The sequence below is a fragment of the Panthera pardus genome, unplaced genomic scaffold (assembly GCF_024362965.1).
Source record: "Panthera pardus isolate Hobbes unplaced genomic scaffold, ASM2436296v1 HiC_scaffold_10, whole genome shotgun sequence".
NCBI classification, from domain to species: domain Eukaryota; kingdom Metazoa; phylum Chordata; class Mammalia; order Carnivora; family Felidae; genus Panthera; species Panthera pardus.
The window spans coordinates 43,620,746-43,640,240 of record NW_026526655.1 but is presented as its reverse complement, the minus strand read 5'-3'; the positions used below and the strand labels follow the sequence as shown (position 1 = coordinate 43,640,240).

At 37.4% G+C, this 19,495-nt stretch overlaps 1 protein-coding gene across 1 annotated transcript in view; it reads right to left on the bottom strand.

The window, feature by feature from the left end:
- Nucleotides 1-19,495, bottom strand: part of STAT4 (signal transducer and activator of transcription 4) — a 113,402-nt gene that overhangs the window by 69,364 nt on the left and 24,543 nt on the right. The window contains exons 3-4 of the mRNA XM_019462523.2: nt 18,256-18,384; nt 16,817-16,961 (exon numbers count right to left, since the gene is read on the bottom strand). Coding sequence (XP_019318068.1) covers nt 16,817-16,961; nt 18,256-18,383 — 273 coding nt within the window. The 5' untranslated portion in view covers nt 18,384. The remainder of the gene's footprint in view (nt 1-16,816; nt 16,962-18,255; nt 18,385-19,495) is intronic.

Sequence of the window (19,495 nt, the reverse complement as noted above, 5' to 3'; positions counted from 1 at the left end):
TGTATTTAGCCATTTGTTGTTATAAATAACAGAAACAATGAACATTCTTGTATGGATATCCTTCTCTTTACCTGTGTGAGAATTTCTGTAGGAAAAATATTCAGAAATGGAACTACTGAGTCACATTAAACTTTGTGGATACTGACAAATTACTTTGCAAGCTGGTTTTGCCAAAGTAGCAGCCATACCTAACTGTCCACTAAAACTCCTTCTTCCTCTCTGGTAGGAGGCAGTAAGTCCTTGGCAGGGCAAGTGGCAGCCCATTCATAGATTACATTTCTTAGCATTCCTTGCATGGTTCAGGAGGCACACAACTAGTTTTTCCTAATGGAAAGCAGAGACAGTGTGTCATTTCTAGGCTGAGGGATCCCAGATATGGGTGTGACTTCATGCTCTTTCTCTTTATCTCCTAGCTATGAAGACATCCAGTCCCCTTTGGAACAGCTGAGCCACTCTATGGAAGGAACTTGGGCCCTTGAATCAGAATGAAAAGGAAAAGAATAAGGTCTTCTTACCCACGGGATAGCCAAACATTAGACTGTTATGTGCAAGATAAATAAAATCCTATTGTCTGTTGTTTAATAGAGTAACTAGTGTTATCCTCATTAACATGCCAGTTTACATTCATGTCAACAGTTGGTATCTGTATTAAAAACAACTCTACAAGTGATTTTGATGCATGGAGTTAAGACCCACTGTCTTAACAGAATAATCATAAATATGAATGAGCTTTTAACAATAGATATGTGCACTTCATTTGTTTATATTGGTGAAGAGCAGGAAAAATTAATAAATGCCCAATTAATAGGTGAATACAAATGATGCTGAAAAAGAATATTAATGGCATAGAATGCCGTCCCATGGTTGGTTGATCATTTAAGTAAATGCATTAAGCTTAGGGAAGAGGTAAGTAAAACAATAATAATTTTTAAAATAGTTAAAACATAGATGTAAGTAGGGGCATGTGGGTGGCTTTGTTGGTTAAGGGTCCAACTCTTGTTTTTTTTTAAGTTTATTTATTTATTTGAGAGAGACAGAGACAGTGCGAATAGGGGAAGGGCAGAGAGAGAGGGAAAGAGAAAGAATTCCAAGCATCCTCTCCACTGCCAGCACAGAGCCCAACGCAGAGCCCAACACGGGGCTCTAACTCAAGAAACCGTAAGATCATGACCTGAGCCAAAACCAAGAGTCCATGCTTGACTGACTGAGCCACCCAGGTGCCCTAAGGATCCAACTCAGTTCAGGTCATGATCCCAGGGGCATAGAATCAAGCCCTGTGATGGGCTCTGTGCTGACAGTGTGGAGCCTGCTCGGGATTCTCCCTCTCTCCCTCTCTTTCTTCCTCTCCCATGCTTGTGCTCTCCCTCAAAATAAATAAATAAACAGTAAAAAAAAAAAAAAATATATATATATATATATAAAGCATATATATATGTAGAAATATCAGCAGGAAATATACAAAAATGTTAACAGTGGGATGGGATTGCAAATGAATTTTTAAAGATGGGATTACAGATGAAAGTTTTCCTTTTTATTTATTTTTGATTTTCTGAACTTCCTTTATTGGATACATATCATCTTTGTAATAAGAAATAAAGTTATTTAAAGATCCATTGGTATGATATTAAACTGCATTAGCAAAAAGATATAACCTAAGGAACTCAGATAAACCATCTAAATGGATTTGTGTGGTTTGAGGCTCAATAACATATGAAAGTTGGCTACTTCTGGGAGGAGACCTGAAACCAATGTGGTTCACATGCTTATTAAAAGGACTTATGTAGAGCAGTTTACCAACAAGCACATGCTTGTTAATTCATTGGCAAGATTGGAAATCAAGACCTATATGTGGAGCTAAAAAGAGTTATAGACAGCTACAGACATAGGAAATTGATAGTCCCCCAAATACAGTTTCTGTTTTCTAATGCACAAAGAACTAGTTTTTAGAAATGAGAAGCAGATGTTCTTCCATTCACTGATAAATTCTTTCAATTGCTGGTAAGTGAACAATGGGAAAATGGGTATAATTAACAGCACAGTGACAAAAGAGACTTTTTCTGATGACCATGTTGGTAAGGCTTTGGAAAGGCTCTGAAGTCTGTTCATGCAATACCTTTCCCTAGAGATTTTAAATAACAGGAAACAGATTGAGGTGGTTCAGCTGTGGTTTTAAAACCCAAAAGATCGGACACTGAGGTGGGGGGCAGGGGAGGGGCTTCTTTGCTCTTTGACTTCTTGCTTGTAGATGAGAATGCAGGAGGGGAGAATGAGTGGTGTTAGATACCAATTATAGCACTTAAACATGACAAACAAAAGTTAGATGTGAGGTTTTAAATTTCGTTAGGCTTACAAAGATGAAATAGAGCAAGAGCGAGAAACTAAAGGCCCATTTCTGCAGGACTGATTAAATTACTGTACATCCATAAGATGTGAAAGACCTATATAAGAACACTGGAAAACCTTGCTGAGAGAAAGTAAAGACCTAAATAAATGAGTGTTTCATGTGGTTACCAGAGACAGGCAGGGGTAATGTGGAACGGGAGACGTGGGTCAAAGGGTACAAAGTTGCAGTTATGTAGGATGATTAAGCTTAGAGATTGAATGGGCAGTATGATGACTATAATTAATAATACTGTACTGAATATTGGAAATATGCTGAGGGAGCAGATCTCAGGTGCTCTTATCACACAAAACTGGCAATATATAAGGAAATGATATGTTAATTACCTTGACTGTAGTATCTCATTTCATTACGTGCAAGTATATCAAATCACCGTGTTGTACACCTTAAATATACACAATTTAAAATATATATATATAATATACAAAATTAGAAAACTAGACTGTGTGTTTGTATCCCATTTGGGAACTCAGCTTCGGAGCACAAGAGAAGAGGTAACAGTTCCAACTCATTTTATAAAGTTGGTATAACCTTGAAATCAGAACGAGACAAGGACCGTAAAAGAAAAGGATATATTTGCAAGTAGATGAGAATCTTATATAGAATATTAGCAAATGATTCGGCAGAATGAAAAAACCAAAAAGTTTATCTCAGGAACATAACAATGGTTCAAGATAAGAAAAATCTGTGTCACACACCTAAGTGTGGATTAAAGGAGATAAGTATAGAATTATCTTAATAGGTGCAGAAAATTCATTGGATAAAATGTGGTAGTCATCAAAATTTCTAAAAACCTCTGTAAACCAGGATTATAAGGGAATTTCCTTAACATCATAAACTTACAGCAAGCATTATCTTAATAAAACATTTCATCTGTTATGACTGCTTCACTTTGATATAGGAATGAAATTCTTAACTGATAAGAGAAGAAAAAGAAATAAGCATAAAACTTGGAAGAGAACTAAGTCTTTCCTTATTTGCAGATATGATCCTCTGGAGAAAATAAAAGAGAATCTGCACTAAGTTGGAATCAATAAGACAGTTCAGAAAGATTTGTATTCAAACATCAGTAGTATTCCCACAGACTACCAGTAATCACATAAAAGAATGTAATAGAAAAAAATACCACTCAAAATATCAATAATGTGTAACAAAAATCTAGGGTTTTTTTTACATTACCATGACTTGTTTATTTTATAATAATTCATATTTATTAATTTACTCTATAGGAAGTTTCTACCTTTTGACCCAAATTACTAAGTTTTTTTTTTTTTTTAATTACAGTGTAGTTAACATACAGTGCTAAATTAGTTTCAGGTGTACAATATAGGAATACAACAGTTCCGTGCATTGCTTGGTGCTCATGAAGACAAGTGCAGTCCTAATCGCCTTCACCTATTTTACCCATCCCCCCTCACCTCCTCTCTGGTAACCGTCTATTTGTTCTCTATAGTTAAGTGTCTGTTTTTTGGCTTTTCTCTCTCTTTTTTTCCCCTTTGTTTATTTTGCTTCTTAAATTCCACCTAAGAGTGAAATCATATGGTATTTGTCTGTCTCTGACTGGTTTATTTCGCTTAGCATCATACTCTCTAGCTCCATCTATGCTGTTGCAAATGGCAAGACTTCATTCTTTTTTTATGGCTGAATAATATTCCATTGTGTGTATATAGTATGGCATATATATATGCATATATATATATATACATTATATATATATATATATATATATATATATGCACAAATACCACATCTTTATCCATACATTTATCGATGCACATTTGGGTTGCTTCTATAGTTTGGCTATTTGTAAATAATTCTGCAATAAACATCGGGGTTTATATATCTCTAGGGATAAATTTAAGAAAAGATATGCTATAATTTTATGGGGAGGATTTAAAAACAGCATTGAAGAACACAGAAGACCTGAATAAATGTATAGTTGACCTTTGAACACATGGGTTTGAACTGCTTGGGACCACTTATATGCAGGGTTTTTTTTTCAATAAATATAATGGAAAACTTTTTGGAGATTTGCAACAATTTGACAAAGCTTGCAGATGAGCCATGTAGTCTAAAAGTATCTAAAAATCCATATAGCCTAAAAGTATCTAAAAAATTAAGAAAAGTATTTTTAGGAAGTTCTGATTTCAACAAGAAAATCTCATCATCTGAATTTCACTGATGTGCTCTAAATTACAATAATGACATGGCATTTGTTCCATTTAGTTAGGGATACTCATTGAAAAAAAGGCATTGATCACATTTGTAATGTCAGCTTAACTCTTCATTTATTAAACAAGACACTGAGCCCTAGTATGTGCTGGGCTCTGTGTTAAGCACTGGAGATGCAAAGACGAATGTGCTCAAGGAGCTCTCAGTCTTGTGGAAGAGACAGTTAAGTATGTAGATGTAATAGTTCCAGTTACCTCCCATTAACTTCCTACTGCATTCCACTTAGAACTGATCAAACTCATCTTGCTAGCCCACTTCCTTCCCCAAACCTAATCTTCATTGTGTATCAACATCCACATAGTAACCCAAACAAAAACCCTCAGTCATCTCTTATTTCTCGCTCTCGCACATTTCATATCTATTCACTCATCACATGCCCAAACTTTTACCAAATTACCTCACAATTGCAGCACATTATCCCCCGTTCTCATTGTCACTGCCCAGCATCCAATTTCCTTTCCCTTTAACTATTGCAATTATGTCCAAATAGGTCTCCATGCCCCTGTTTTCACCTAAGCCACACTATCCTCCACATTGTTCCTGTCAAGTCTCTGTCTCTATCTCTATCTTTTTCTCTAGGAAGGCTTGTTATTGTTCAGGAAAAGAAATACAAGAATCTAAGAAGATGTGATGAGCTGATGATGTGCTGAGCTACAGAAAACCAATGAGATATTAAGTTTTTCCAAAATAAATCCTGACAGATATGAGGTGAGTTATGAGAACCTGGTAAGTATGAAAGGCAGCTAGCCACTTCTGTTTCTCACCTCTGTATCTTTCTACTGAGACAGAGATCACAGATTAGATGATAGAAAAGAGGAACCTTCTTGAAAACAGATAGATAAAAGGGTCGTCTCATTTTTTAGCCACCAACATACTTGTTGGCTACTTGTACCACATTAGCACCTCATTGTACACATAGGAACTCACTCAGCAGTGGCAGTGAGATCTATGTTCCCCGCCAAAGTAGCCAATCAGAGAATTATGGTAATAGAGCGTTGAAGATCAACTGTGTGCCAAGTACTGGTCTCCAGATCCTCATTTTTTGGGAGAAGTAGAGGGGAGAGAGAGGTTTCAACTGGGCAAATCTTTTGTCCTTTGGTCATCTCTGGAGAAAGTAAGTAAGACAAGTTTGGTGGGTGCCTGGTGGCTTGGCGAGAAAGGCAACTTCTTTCCCAATCCTGAACATCTCATTGATAAGTTAAAATGGATGCCCTTAATGTGATTTGGATCAGTTAAAGGCAGTCACTCAATGCCTATGTACTGAAATGAGTTATCTACTGAGTTCAGATATCTACTTGATCATGATTCAGTCAAACCACAATTTTAAATATAAACAGAAATTAGTTTCTAGATGACAACTGGTTTCTAACTTGTTGACAGGTGGATTTGGTTTTGCTCCAATTTTTATGCTTTTGTTTATTAAACCAACTTCCACAAAATGTACATAAAAGCGTTTTGAAAGCAAATGTTTAAGGTAACAAGTCTTATGAACTGTTCTTGGTTTTGGTTAAGTATCTTTTTGGAAAGCTTCCAGATCACAACAGATTCGGATCAGTACTGACAGCTTTCCTATAGGCCTTCTTCTTCATATGATAGGGACAACTAAAATAGAAAACATTTAAAAAGGAAAAACTACTGGCAGAATGACACAATTCTCCTACTTTTAAGGTGAATATCTGCTCAATTTTTTCTTTGCAACCGCCATGACCCTCCTAGCAAATGAAACCAATGGATACTAAAGTCAACATGGACTCTAAACATCTTCATATCCTCTTTTTCAACTAACATCTGTGTCTCTACTCACTTTCCCAATGGCATGGGTGTCTCAATGGTGTCGCTCTGGGGTTGACAGCCCCTCTATAAGCTTCTGTTATAGTCTGTCAGGCCAACAGGTTCAGAGGCCACATCAGGATGTGTGGAGTTTCCATGTTGGTTCCTGGGCAGATTATGTGGGCTTCCTGTTTCCCAAACCAAGAGTTGGACCTGACTTTCCATCATATGAATAGTTGAGGGTTTTTTTTTTCCTTCAGTGCCCTACAGCTAGTTTTGTGTTAAGAAAATTAAAATGTATTCAATTTCTGGCTCAGTTCTCTAAATTCAAATAATTTAAGGAGAGGGAATATAGTGGGTGGAATGAGGAAAGAAAAAAATTTCAACCTTAGGAGACTTTTCTAATATTCCTTTGCCTATAGCAAATAAGGGGCAGGTTGTCCTACAGAGAAAACTAGCTCTGGATAGGTTTTCAATAAAAACACATATTCACACCACACTTTGGCTTAAAAACTATCGATTGCTCCCCATTGCCAAAGTCCAAACTGCCTAGCATGGCGTTCAAGATCGTCATATAACCCCATTTTAATGCTTTAGGTGTCTAGATTGTTTGCAAGATAGGCATTCTCTTACTATGTTCCCACTCTTGCTTTTCTTCTCTGTACATGACTCCCTTACTTCCCTTCTCTTCACAGTCCCAAATCATCCTTCCAAAATCAGCTCAAATGCTTCCAGTTCTGACAATTATGATTGTATATACTTCTACCATGGTGCTTACCCCACCACATCATAAACATTTGCTCTTTTGTCTCCATTTTAAATTGCAAACTTTTTGAACATCAGGGTTTTATCTATGTCCTTTTCACCTTGTATGCTCAATAGAGCCTGATGTTAAAATCCATATGATGAAACCCATATTCAGTCAACAAATATCTATGGAGTAGATACCCAGTATAGCCCAAAGCAAATTATATAAGCCTACTTTAAGAAATCCAAATCGTCATTTGTTGTTTTTTTTTTAATTTTTTAATGTTTATTTATTTATTTATTTATTTCAATATATGAAATTTATTGTCAAATTGGTTTCCATACAACACCCAGTGCTCATCCCAAAAGGTGCCCTCCTCAATACCTGTCACCCACCCTCCCCTCCCTCCCACCCCCCATCAACCCTCAGTTTGTTCTCAGTTTTTAAGAGTCTCTTATGCTTTGGCTCTCTCCCACTCTAACCTCTTTTTTTTTTTCCTTCCCTTCCCCCATGGGTTTCTGTTAAGTTTCTCAGGATCCACATAAGAGTGAAAACATATGGTATCTGTCTTTCTCTGTATGGCTTATTTCACTTAACATCACACTCTCCAGTTCCATCCACGTTGCTACAAAGGGCCAGATTTCATTCTTTCTCACTGCCATGTAGTACTCCATTGTGTATATAAGCCACAATTTCTTTATCCATTCATCAGTTGATGGACATTTGGGCTCTTTCCATCATTTGGCTATTGTTGAGAGTGCTGCTATAAACATTGGGGTACAAATGCCCCTATCCAAATCGTCATTTGGACACAAAATAATTATTGCATAAAGAAGCTCTGGACTCTGGCATAAACTTCAAAGAGAATCAGAATTCAGAGAAAAGACAAATCACAATGGACTCATGCGATAAACTGTTAGAAAAGACAGTAAGAAAGGAGAACAATCCAAGCAACCTTGGATAAGATAAGAGAAAGGTTTGGAGGAATATAGACAAAACGCTTCAAGACTGAAACTTCAGGTGGGTGGGATCTTGAGTTGATCACACTGGATTCCAGGTTTGTGTTGATGTGCACAGGGCAAGGAATGGCAAAGCACACCTTCTGGTGACTATCCCAAATTATGCAGCAAACAAAATCTTGAGAAGTAATTCATGTGCCATCTTAAATAGCACAATAGGTAGGGGTGCCTGGGTGGCTCTGTCAGCTAAGTGTCCAACTTCGGCTCAGGTCATGATCTTACAGCTTGTGAGTTCAAGCCCCACGTTGGAGTCTCTGCTCTCACTGCAGAGTCCACTTCCGATCCTCTGTCCCCCTCCCTGCCCCTCTCCTGTTAACATTCTCTCTCAAAAATAAAATAAACATTAAAAAAATATTTTAAACAGCACAACAGGCAGGTCTCTGAGCCTATGAAATAGAAGCATTGTGATACCAGCATCCGGCCATTATCTCAGATGAAAGCAGATTTAGGGTGTGTGTGTTGTGTGTGGGGGTGGTACTTGGGGAAATAACTGTGGAGTGAATGACAAACAGGCTGCAGCTCATGAGCTGCAAGGTGATGTGAAGGACTGAACCCTCCACTCAGCTCTTTCAGAGTTAACACAGTGGCGATACAGGGTTGTTTTCAGGTCATAGGTTGAGGTCACCCCTTCCCTTCCCTTCTCTTTATATGTGGTCTACAGACGGGAAGGAAGAGGAGTGAACTAAGAAAGCAGCATGCGTTAAAGGGGAAGATCTGGCAAATTCAGAGTGGACCCGTAGTTAAAGTGGCTTTTTTTTCCTCCCTTTATATTGCAAAAATATTTTGAATCCTCCATCTTGTCATGTTAAAAACCTCACTGCACCTGATCCTCAGGCCCACAATAGGACTTCTGCAGACTAGGCAAGAAGGAACCCACCATCTACTCAACTTTCGAGGAGCTTTTAGCTCCAGCGCATATTTTTGTTGGGGCAAACCCGCATGAGAAACCCTCTGAGAAAGAGGCCACCATGATGCAAAGAATAGAACTTGTGAGGTGTGGGTTACACTTGTAAGCACCCCCTCACCCACAGGGTTTAAAACTCTCACTAACAGAATCGTTCTCCCGGTGGGTGAAAAATGCTCTGTGGGTGGTGGGATTACTAACCACAGAGTTAACGCCAAAACCCTGAACACATTTTTTCTATCATCAGACAAGATTGCTGCTGCCTTCTTTCCCTTACCTCGCTAACACTCATTTTTGAGGAAGGCCCATGGAAGCTCCTGTAAGTTAAAAAACAAAACATAGGAGGTGTGAATTGTTTAGACTATAAGCTTCATGACTTCCTCCAATAGTATCCCTAGTGCTTGAAATGGGATTGGTAACACAGTAAGAACTCATTCAATATGCATTGACCAAATAATAAGATTGTCATAGAATATTTACAAAAGGCATACCCCAGTACAAAGTGAGGTAGGAAGTATGAAAAGGAAGAGATGAATTCATTTACTGGTTACCAAATGGCAACAAAAAGAAAACCACACCATAAAATTTCAAGATGAAAAATGGTAAGTGGATCAAAGAAAGGTATTTTAAATTGTTTTTTTAAAGTTTAGTCCACCAATATTGCCTTATATCTAGGCTCCTCACAGCATATTAACAAATACATAAAGCCAAAGCTTCTGAAGTTTAGAAGTGGTGATAAATCCACCATAATAGAAAAAGATTTCAATATGTTGATTTAAAAAAAAAATCAGTGAATTTTCTAATAGGTCTCTCCAACTTCCTCTTGACTCAGAACAGTTCATTTAGCAGCCAGAGTGAGCTTTTTAAAACAGAGATTAATTCATGTTACACCCCCGTTCAAACTTGCCAATGGATTCCCATTTCATTCAGAATAAGACTAAGACTCTTGGTCAAGATCCCCAAACTTCTCTACAAAACAGCCCCAGCACACCTATTTGATCTCATCATCTTTTGTTATTTCATATTTTTAGATGAATCCTGTAAAATTCACAATTTCTTTAATAATTGATGAGTTTTGTACACTTAACAGACATTATTTGGATTTTTTTCTGATATTTCATTTTGTGCTTTCAATTTTTTTTTTTACAGATTCTAAATATTTATTTTTCTATTACTTCAATTTCTTCTGCACTCTATTTTCATTTGTTGTCGTGGTACTTTTGAAATTTTACCATGCATGCTTAACATCTGTGTTTAATTTCCATTAGTAGTGTCTGCATGGTGAACTTTTAAATTTGTATAATAACTTAGCTGGGTATAGAATTTTAAGTTGGTGGGTATTGTACTTCAGCTCTGTGAAGAAATTATTCTACTCTTCTTTCATTTCTGTTTTAAATTGGGCTTTGAGGTTATCTCTCATTTCTGTGTAGGTAATATATTTGTTCTCTCTTGCTACTTTTGGGAACTTCTCTTTCTGATGTCCTGCATGCTTGGGAATCTGAATTTTAAGAATCCAAGAATGTATTATAGTACCCAGTGTAGTTCCTATTTACAGCGATGTTTTATAGTTAAAATTTTTTTTTTGATTCTAGAATTTCTTTTAATGTGATAAGCTTGCCTATGCAATTAAAAGCCTGTTATATTTGGGGCAACTAGGTGGCTCAGTAAGTTAAGCATCCAACTTCAGCTCAGGTCATGAACTCACAGTTTGTGGGTTCAAGCCCCACATCGGGCTCTGTGCTGATAGCTCAGAGCCTGGAGCCTGCTTCAGATTCTGTGTCTCCCTCTCTCTCTGTCCCCACCCCAATCATGCTCTATCTCTGTCTCTCAAAAATTAATAAATGTTAAAAAGCTTTTTTAAAAAGTCTGTTATATTTTATCTAGTATTTCTATATATTTTTAGTGGGATGGTTTTTTAAGTTCATTTAGAAATTATAAGTCCATACTGAAATTATGAACTATTTCAATATGAACAGTAAAAGCACTACATATGAAAGTACATAAAAAGTACCTCTCAAAAAGGTATAGAGTTAAATTCATTTATAAGAAAAAAAAAGAAAGTTTCAACATAAATAAAGCACTTGAATAAAAAGTTAGAAAAGAACAAAAAAATAAGCTGAAGAAATAAGACGGATACACCACCAGATTGATATGTGGTATATAACCACTACAAGTATGTACAACGATATGGAGCCAGAACTCTTACTCTGTTGGGAGAGTGTAAACCAGTATCACCATTTTGGAAAACAATTCTGGCATTATAGTTCAATTAAAGATGTGTATACTCTGTGATTCAGCCATGCCACTACTAGTTATCTATCCTAGAGAGTTTCATGCACATTTCAAGCACCAAAGAGCACACACAAGAATATTCAGACCAACATTGTTTGAAATAGTGAAGAGTGAATAGTGAATAGAAAAAACCCAAATGCTCATCAATAGTAAAATGGATAAACTGTGATATATTCACACAATGGAATACTACATAGCAATGAAAACAAATAAACTACTGTGACACACATCAACATGGATGGATCTTAGGAACCATGTTAAGTGAAGAAGGAAAATTATGAAGAATAAATACACTTGATCACATTTATGTAAGTTTCAGTAACTTGGAAACATATATTATGTTGTTTAGGGACGCTGACCTATGTGGTAAAACCATAACAAAAAGGAAGAGACTGACAAGTGCAAAATTTAGATTTAGTGGTTACTCTGGATGGAGAGAGAGCAAAGTGGAGTTACAGAGGGGGCACAGGAGACTTCCAAGATTCTGGTAACCACCAGGCCTTTTATCCACATATGTATGTATAGACATCTGGAATGACACTCATCAAATATTAATATAGTTAAATGTAGGCAGTGGATTTTGAATTATTTCCTATTTTTTTTTGCATTTTTTTCCTGTACTACTTCAATTTTTTATAACAAATATGCACCATTTAAATTTTTTAAAATGTCATTCTGAAGGAGACAGAGAGGAAGGTTGTTATAGCTATGTGTCAGGCACTGTTGTAAGCACCTTGCATTTTTTTTTCATGTTTATTTATTTTTGAGAGGGAGAGAGAGACAGAGTGTGAGCAGGGGAGGGGCAGAAAGAGAGGGAGACACAGAATCTGAAGCAGGCTCCAGGCTCTGAGCTGGTAGTACAGAGCTCCACGCGGGGCTCAAACTCACAAACTGTGAGATCATGACCTGAGCTGAGGTTGGATGCTCAACTGACTGAGTCACCCAGGTGCCTCAGAAGGTTGTTGTAGATTATTTGTGTCTTCCCAAATTCGTATGTTGAATTCCTAACCCCTAATGTGAGGCTGTTAGGAGGTGGAGCCTTTGGGAGGTGATTAGTTCATAAGGGCAGAGCCCTCATGATAGAATTAGCACCTTTATAAAAGAAAACCTAGGCGTGCCTGGGTGGTTCCGTTGGTTAAGCATCAGCCTCAGCGCTGACAGCAAGGAACCTGCTTGGGGTTCTCTGTCTCCCTCTTTGTGCTTCTCCCCCTACTTGCTCTCTCTCTCTCTCTCTCTTAAAATAAATGAATAAACATTACAAAAAGCCAGAGAGTTCCCTCCTCACTTGCACCATGTGAGGCCCAGGGAAAAGACAGCAGCCTCTGAACCAGGAAGCTGAATCAGACACCGAATCTGCTGGCCCCTTAAACTTCCTTGCCTCCAGAACTGTGAGAAATAAATGTCCCAGAAAAAGACACAGTGAGGGAGATGAATAAGGAAAAGAGCCCTGCGGGAGACAGCCCAAGAACAAAGATCCAGCAATCAAGCTTCTAGGTCTTTACCCAAATGTGTTGAGAAGTCATGCCCACACAAAAATTTGCACATGAATGTTAATATCAGTTTTATTTGTAATCGCCAAAATTGGATCAACAAACTATAGTATATCCATACAAGGGAATATCATTCAGCAATAAAAAGAAATGAGCTATCAAACTACAGAGAGACATGGAGGAAACTTAAAAGCACATTACTAAGTGAAAGAAGCCCATCTGAAGAGTCTGTATACTGTATGATTCCAACTATATGACAGTCTGGAAAATGCATAACTAGAGAAAAATTTAAAAGATCGGTGGTTGAGGCGCCTGGGTGGCTCAGTTGGTTAAGTGTCTGACTCTCAGTTTTGGCTCAGGTCATGATCTCACGATTTCGTGAGTTTGAGCCCTGTGTCGGGCTCTGTACTGACAGTGCAGAGCCTGCTTGGGATTCTCTCTCTCTCCCTCTCTCTCTGCCCCTCCCAGGCTCATGCTGTCTCCGTTTCTCTCAAAATAAATAAATAAATAAATAAATAAATAACTCTAAAAAAAAGATCAGTGGTTTCCAGGGGTTTGGGATAAGGGAGGGAAGGATGAACTAATAGAGCAGAGATTTTAGGACAGTAAAACTGAAATGGTGGATACATGACATTATGCATTTGTCAAAACCCATAGAACTGGCCAACATAAAAAGCAAACCCTCACGTAATCTCGGACCGTAAGTTAATAGTAACATATCACAATAGGTTCATCAAATGTACTAAGTGTACTACACCAATCCAAGATGTTATAATAGGGGAAATGGGGAGAGGCAGGTAGAGAGGGAGTATGTACTTTCTGCTCAACTTTTCTGTAAACCCAAAACTGCTCTAAAAAAAGTCTAAAAAAAAAAAAGGCCCAAGAACATGGTGAAGCATTCTTGAAATATCTAAGGCAGGTATTTGTTTTTAGCAAATCCTGACCTTACCACATTCTTTACAATTTTTTTAATGCTTCTAACACCCCTGGGGTCCGTACCAGTGTGATTCTGCTCACACTACTGAGGAAACTGAGGCCAGAGAGTGTAAACTTCTTGCCCTGGGCCATGCAGCAAGTAAGTCACAGAGTCAAGATGCAACCTGGGACAGTCCTTGCTCCTGGCCTTGACCTGAAACTGCTTTCCCGCTAAAGGGGCTAAGGTGAGCTGGACATCAGTGTTCAACTGCTTCCCATCTCAGAGGAAATTAAAATATGGAAACTGGAGACCTCAGCTGCTCTGTAAAGAACTAAAATAAATCTGCCTTATACTTGTTTAATTCTCCTGGAACTGTATCATCTGTGCTTTTTTGCTATAATTGTTTAAACGGATTGTATTTGAAATATCAGAGGATGAAAATGTTCAAACCAGATAAGCACAGTGTCAACAGTGTTTTGATAGGAGGTTTTTTTCTCTTTTAATTCTTGGGGAAGCAGGGGATATTGTTCTCTCAAAAAGACTTGTCAAAAACAAAAACAAAAAAGAAACCATAGTGGGAATGTGATACATTAGAAAGAAACATTAAATGCAGGTTTAAGTCTACAACCATAGTTGACAATGTTCTTTATTGCTATTTTTTACTGTATTCTGAATTAATGCAAATACCCAATAAGTATCACTTATAAAAGGAAGGAAAGAGCAAGTGTTTTGTCAATTCAAAATATCTTAACCAACCCAACTGTTTTTTGAGTTCCTAGTTTGTAGTAGAACCACAGTGGGTACCAGAGGGAGAAGAGAGGCCAAAAAAGGAGGTCAGGCTTTTACTTCAAAGAGCTTGTGACCTGCTTAGACACATCCAGCACAGAAGAGATGCTGGTTATCTTGCCACCTGTGCTCCATGAAGGATGAGAATAAGGGCTAAGGTGGTGAAGATTTCCTTGGTGCACTGGGACATCCATAGGTCCTCCAGGAACCACTGGAAACTGGGCTGCAGTAAGAGGGATGGTTTTGCATTCCTGGCCATGGTATAGTCATGAGCGAAGGCTCCGAGTCTTTCGAGAGTGAGTTTGGTGTGTTTAGGAACAAGGAGATTTATTCTTCTGAGACAGGAATGTTGAGGAGCTTGGAGCAGTTTGTTGGGAAGGGTCTACAGAGAGAAGATGCTGGAAGGCCAGTGACATACGCAGAAGAGTTTGTGCTTGAGTCGAAATGTGAACGGGAGTTATTGCAGGTTCTTGAATTCCCTCGAAATCTTATCTCCACCCTCCAAAAAAGATGGCCTTTAAATTTACTCTTCATTTATGCTAAGAAAATCCTGTTCTTTTTCTAACAACAACAAAAACCCTTTATTGGAAGCCTATTTATTGTGCCAGAATAAAAACTCCCATATTCTTTACAATCCCAAAAAGTAAATAAAGATCATACTCATTTACATGAAAAGATGTGAGAATTCAGAAAGATTAAGTGATTGCCCAAGGTCACATTTTGAGAATTTCAAATTTCAGAATTTCCAAAGACCATGCCTCAACCATTTTATCCATCTATGTCCCTCTAGCAAAGTGACCTGTAGGACCTTTGCTTCTAGACCAGATAAATGTTATTGATACACACACACACACACACACACACACACACACACACACTACACATACACATTTTGATTTTAGGCTTTAGGGGTCACTCTGTCACAACTGCTCAACAGTGCCACTGCAGTGCAAAAGCAGCCATAGTCGATATGTAAATGAATGAGCATGGCTATTTCCACTAAAATATAAAAATTTGAATTTCACAGAATTTCCATGTCACAAACTTATTAATATTTTTAATTCTTTGTCAACCACTTAAAAATGTAACAACCATTCTTAGTCATGGGCTCTCCAAAGAAGCAGTGACCACATTTGACTTGTGGGTAATGGTATGCCCACCTCTGTTTTAGGCTTATTGATTACAGCACTAAGCTAATGAAGCCAAGGTTAACTGTCTTATCTCTGTAAGAGATTGTTTGCTTTATGCTGTGGCAAATCCTGTTTTGTTGGCAACAAGCTATTTTCCTACCTAAGCCGAGTGTCTTGCAAATTTGTAGGGCATTACAAGGGCAAAATTGCAATCCAAACAATAGGAAAAACAATGTATATGCCCTTCCTACAAGCGTTAATAACTTCCAGCACATTTTTCTTATAGCCTAGATGAAATTTTCTAAAAACGTATTCATCGGAACTTTGGGATTTTAAGAATGCTTCACTGAAAAACGGCACATGCATTTTTCATGTTGTTTAATACATTGTATAGACACTCAGGAAATATTACAGCAGTTCACATTAAGAGTTTGTTATGTGTGTTAGCACCTCTGGGTTTAACTCACTATTAGCCTGCCTTTAATTCTTTAGATCCCTGTTTCACTCCCTTCATTCATTCATACCTTTAATCAACAAATAGTACACACCTGCTATATATCCAGTCTTGTGATGGGCACTGGGAATTCAAAGGTGAATACTAAACTCCACAGTTTTGGGGAGAAGACAAACACATATTTGCCTGGGTGAGCCTTTGGAGAGCTAGAGGCTAGAAAGCCAGAGATAGGGGTTAGAGAGTACCAAGGAATGCTTTTGGAGGAGGTGAGATTTGAACCAAATCTGAAAAGATACATACAACCACGATACCTCTATCTATAAATGAGAACAATACTAACTAAATTGTTACATAAGAGAGAAAGGCAAGGGAGGACTGGGGGAGAGCCATGAACCTATTGTCTTTCAAATCCTTGTTCCGGGGAGTGTCAAATTTGAACATAACTAGTAAATAGTCACATGCGAATCACACACACCCTCCCACTTATAGTGTATTTCAGATTCAGAATTTCATGAAAAACACACATTAGTTAAAATGTAAAATGGTAAGAGAATTCAAATTTTCCCTCTTAAATCTGAATTGAAAATAATATTATAAGGGTACATATATTTTTTTTAGCTGAATTTAAGACACAGAAATCCAAATATTTTTGAAAAAGTAGAATGCATTCTCACCTGGAGGACTTTCCTAATTCTTTTTAGATTGTGTATCAAGAGCAGATTTTTCTCTTTGGAAACGCGACCTAACTGTTCATCCAGTTGTATTAACAAGTTTTGAAGAAGAATTGTTGCCATGGTTTCATTGTTGGAAGCCGCCTCCCTAAAAAACAAAAGTGTTATTAGTCAGCAGGAAACAACGTCCAGTAAAATGTCTACTTCTTTACCATACTAGTTTTAAAGAGAGATAAATGTATTCCACAGTGATAAACATTTAAAAGCTTTTAAAACTTAAATTTTACACATCCAAGTATACTCAACGTCACTAATCATTGGGAGATGCAAATCAAAATGTGAGCTACCATTTCATACCTATTAAATGGATGGCTATTATTGAAAACCCAAAATAACAAGTGTTGGTGGGGATGTGGAGAAACTGGGGCCCTTGCACATTGCTGGTGGAAATGGAAAACAGGATGGAGATTTTTCAAAACATAAGCATAAATTACATACAGCAATTCCGCTTCTGGGTAGATACCCAAAAGAATTGAAAGCAGGAATTTGAACGGATATTTGTACATCAGTGTTTGCATCAGCTTTAGCCACAATAGCCAAAAGGTAGAAACGACTCAAATGTTGGTTGACAGATGAATAACCCAACAAAATGTGGCTTATATATACGATAGAATGTTATTCAGCCTTAAAAAGAGAAGGAAATTCTGATATATGCTACATGAATGAACCTTGAAAAAACATGTGACATGACATACATCAGCCACGAAAGGACAAATATTGTGCAATTACACTTACATAAAGTACCTAGAGTAGTATATTCAGAGAGACAGAAAATAGAATGGTGGTTGATAAGTCTGGGCTACAGAGAATGAAGAGTAGTTGTTTAATGAGGACAGAGTTTCAGTTAGGGAAGATGAAAAAGTTCTGGAGATGGATGGTGGTGATTGTTGTACAGCCACATAAGTATACCGAATGCCACAAAATTGTATACCTACAAATGGTTAAAATGGTAAATGTCATGTATATTTTCTCACAATAAAAAAGAGAACTATTCAAAGCAAAAAAAAAAAAAATAACTGTACAAGGTAAACAGAGCTTTAAAGAATGATTGTAAAACATAATAAAAAACAATTATTTACATGGAGTCTGTGTTGAAAATTGATGTAAACAATAGTTTTATTCCTTGGCCGTTTAATAGTTAGGAATTACTGGGATTGGGCTTACCAAAAAACCCAATGCACTAGAAGCATTAAATTTTCATCTACAACAGATGAAACCAGAAAAGATGATGATTTTCTTCCTCAGAGGAAGCTTTCCAAATCCTTGATGAAAAATATGCATCTACTCAGTCAAAAAAAGATCATAGAATAAATCCACATGGATACAGCATAAGGCATTTGTATATCAACCTCTCGGGAAAATACAACAATGTTTGGTCCTACCAGTCTTGATTTTCAATCCACTGAGCCAACAGATGTCGAATTTCCATAGGAAAGTTGTCATCGTAGAATTGATCTACTTGCTCCAAAAATTTGATTTCTAATTGTTGGACTTGATTCCACTGAGACATGCTATAAATGAAGGGTAAAATTAAAGTTTACAAATGTTAGTAACTGTGGCACATGTGTTTTTTTCCCCTTAGATTTCAGACAAAGACGATGTTGTCCATTAGTTAAGTAACCGGTGAAAAAATTTTCTTTCACAGTCACCTTATTTAAGAAAACAGTAAAGAGAAAATGCTTTCAATCCAAAGATAAAAGCAATTCTCAGCTTTTTCCCAAGTCATCTCTAATGCACGGAACATGATTCTTTCTCTTTTCCCAAACCATGTCCTGCTTTGCTCTAACAGGAACTCCAGAATTTTCTCCAGAAAGATTTCATTCCCTGTCAACACTCCTCACCTTATCCCCATTCTGTCCTGCAAATCTGTGTTCTCAGCAAGCTCACTTCCTCCCTCTGCACTCTTGACTTTGAGCAGCCTGGGGCAAATAACATACTTAACTGCACCTTCGAAGACCTTCTTAGGGCTTTCTACATGAGGAGTACCCAATAAAAGCTTCCTGCGTGTCGAACTGCCCAGTCCTTTTTCTTTTATTTCAGATTTGTCTGGCTTCCAGAGTCAGCTTCCTATTCCCAGACTTCTGATCAAATTTGGTCGCAGCTTTTATGAAGAGCTTCATGTATGCATTTTCATGGGCTCTAATTCTTCCAGTTCAAAATATCTGTGAACCAATGCATGTTTATATTTCTCTGTTTGATGATACACTATGAATGGGCAGAGCTTTTAAGGTCTACTTTTAATTCACCTCTGATGTACCACTGACAGTGGTTAAACCCTCAGGTTGTTTAAGGAGGAAGAAACCACACTTGAGATGTATGTGGCAGCCCGTCACAAAACAAAAGTATGTTTCCCTATGTTATCCTACGCTGGCCAGTTTAGAACCTTTAGACATTTCCTAACTCAGGGAGATTAATATGACGTCTTGAAGTTATAGTACTTTACTTGCTCCAAAGTCAAAAGTTCTGATTGTTTTATCGGCAATTTTAGATCAAGGAACAAAACTTCCACATGATTAACCACCATAATATTTCGGCCTATCTTGTAGGTAAGTTTTCCTTTTGCTCACCGAAGGTCACAATAATAAATTTCATGTATTTCATACACATATTCCTCAGGTTTCA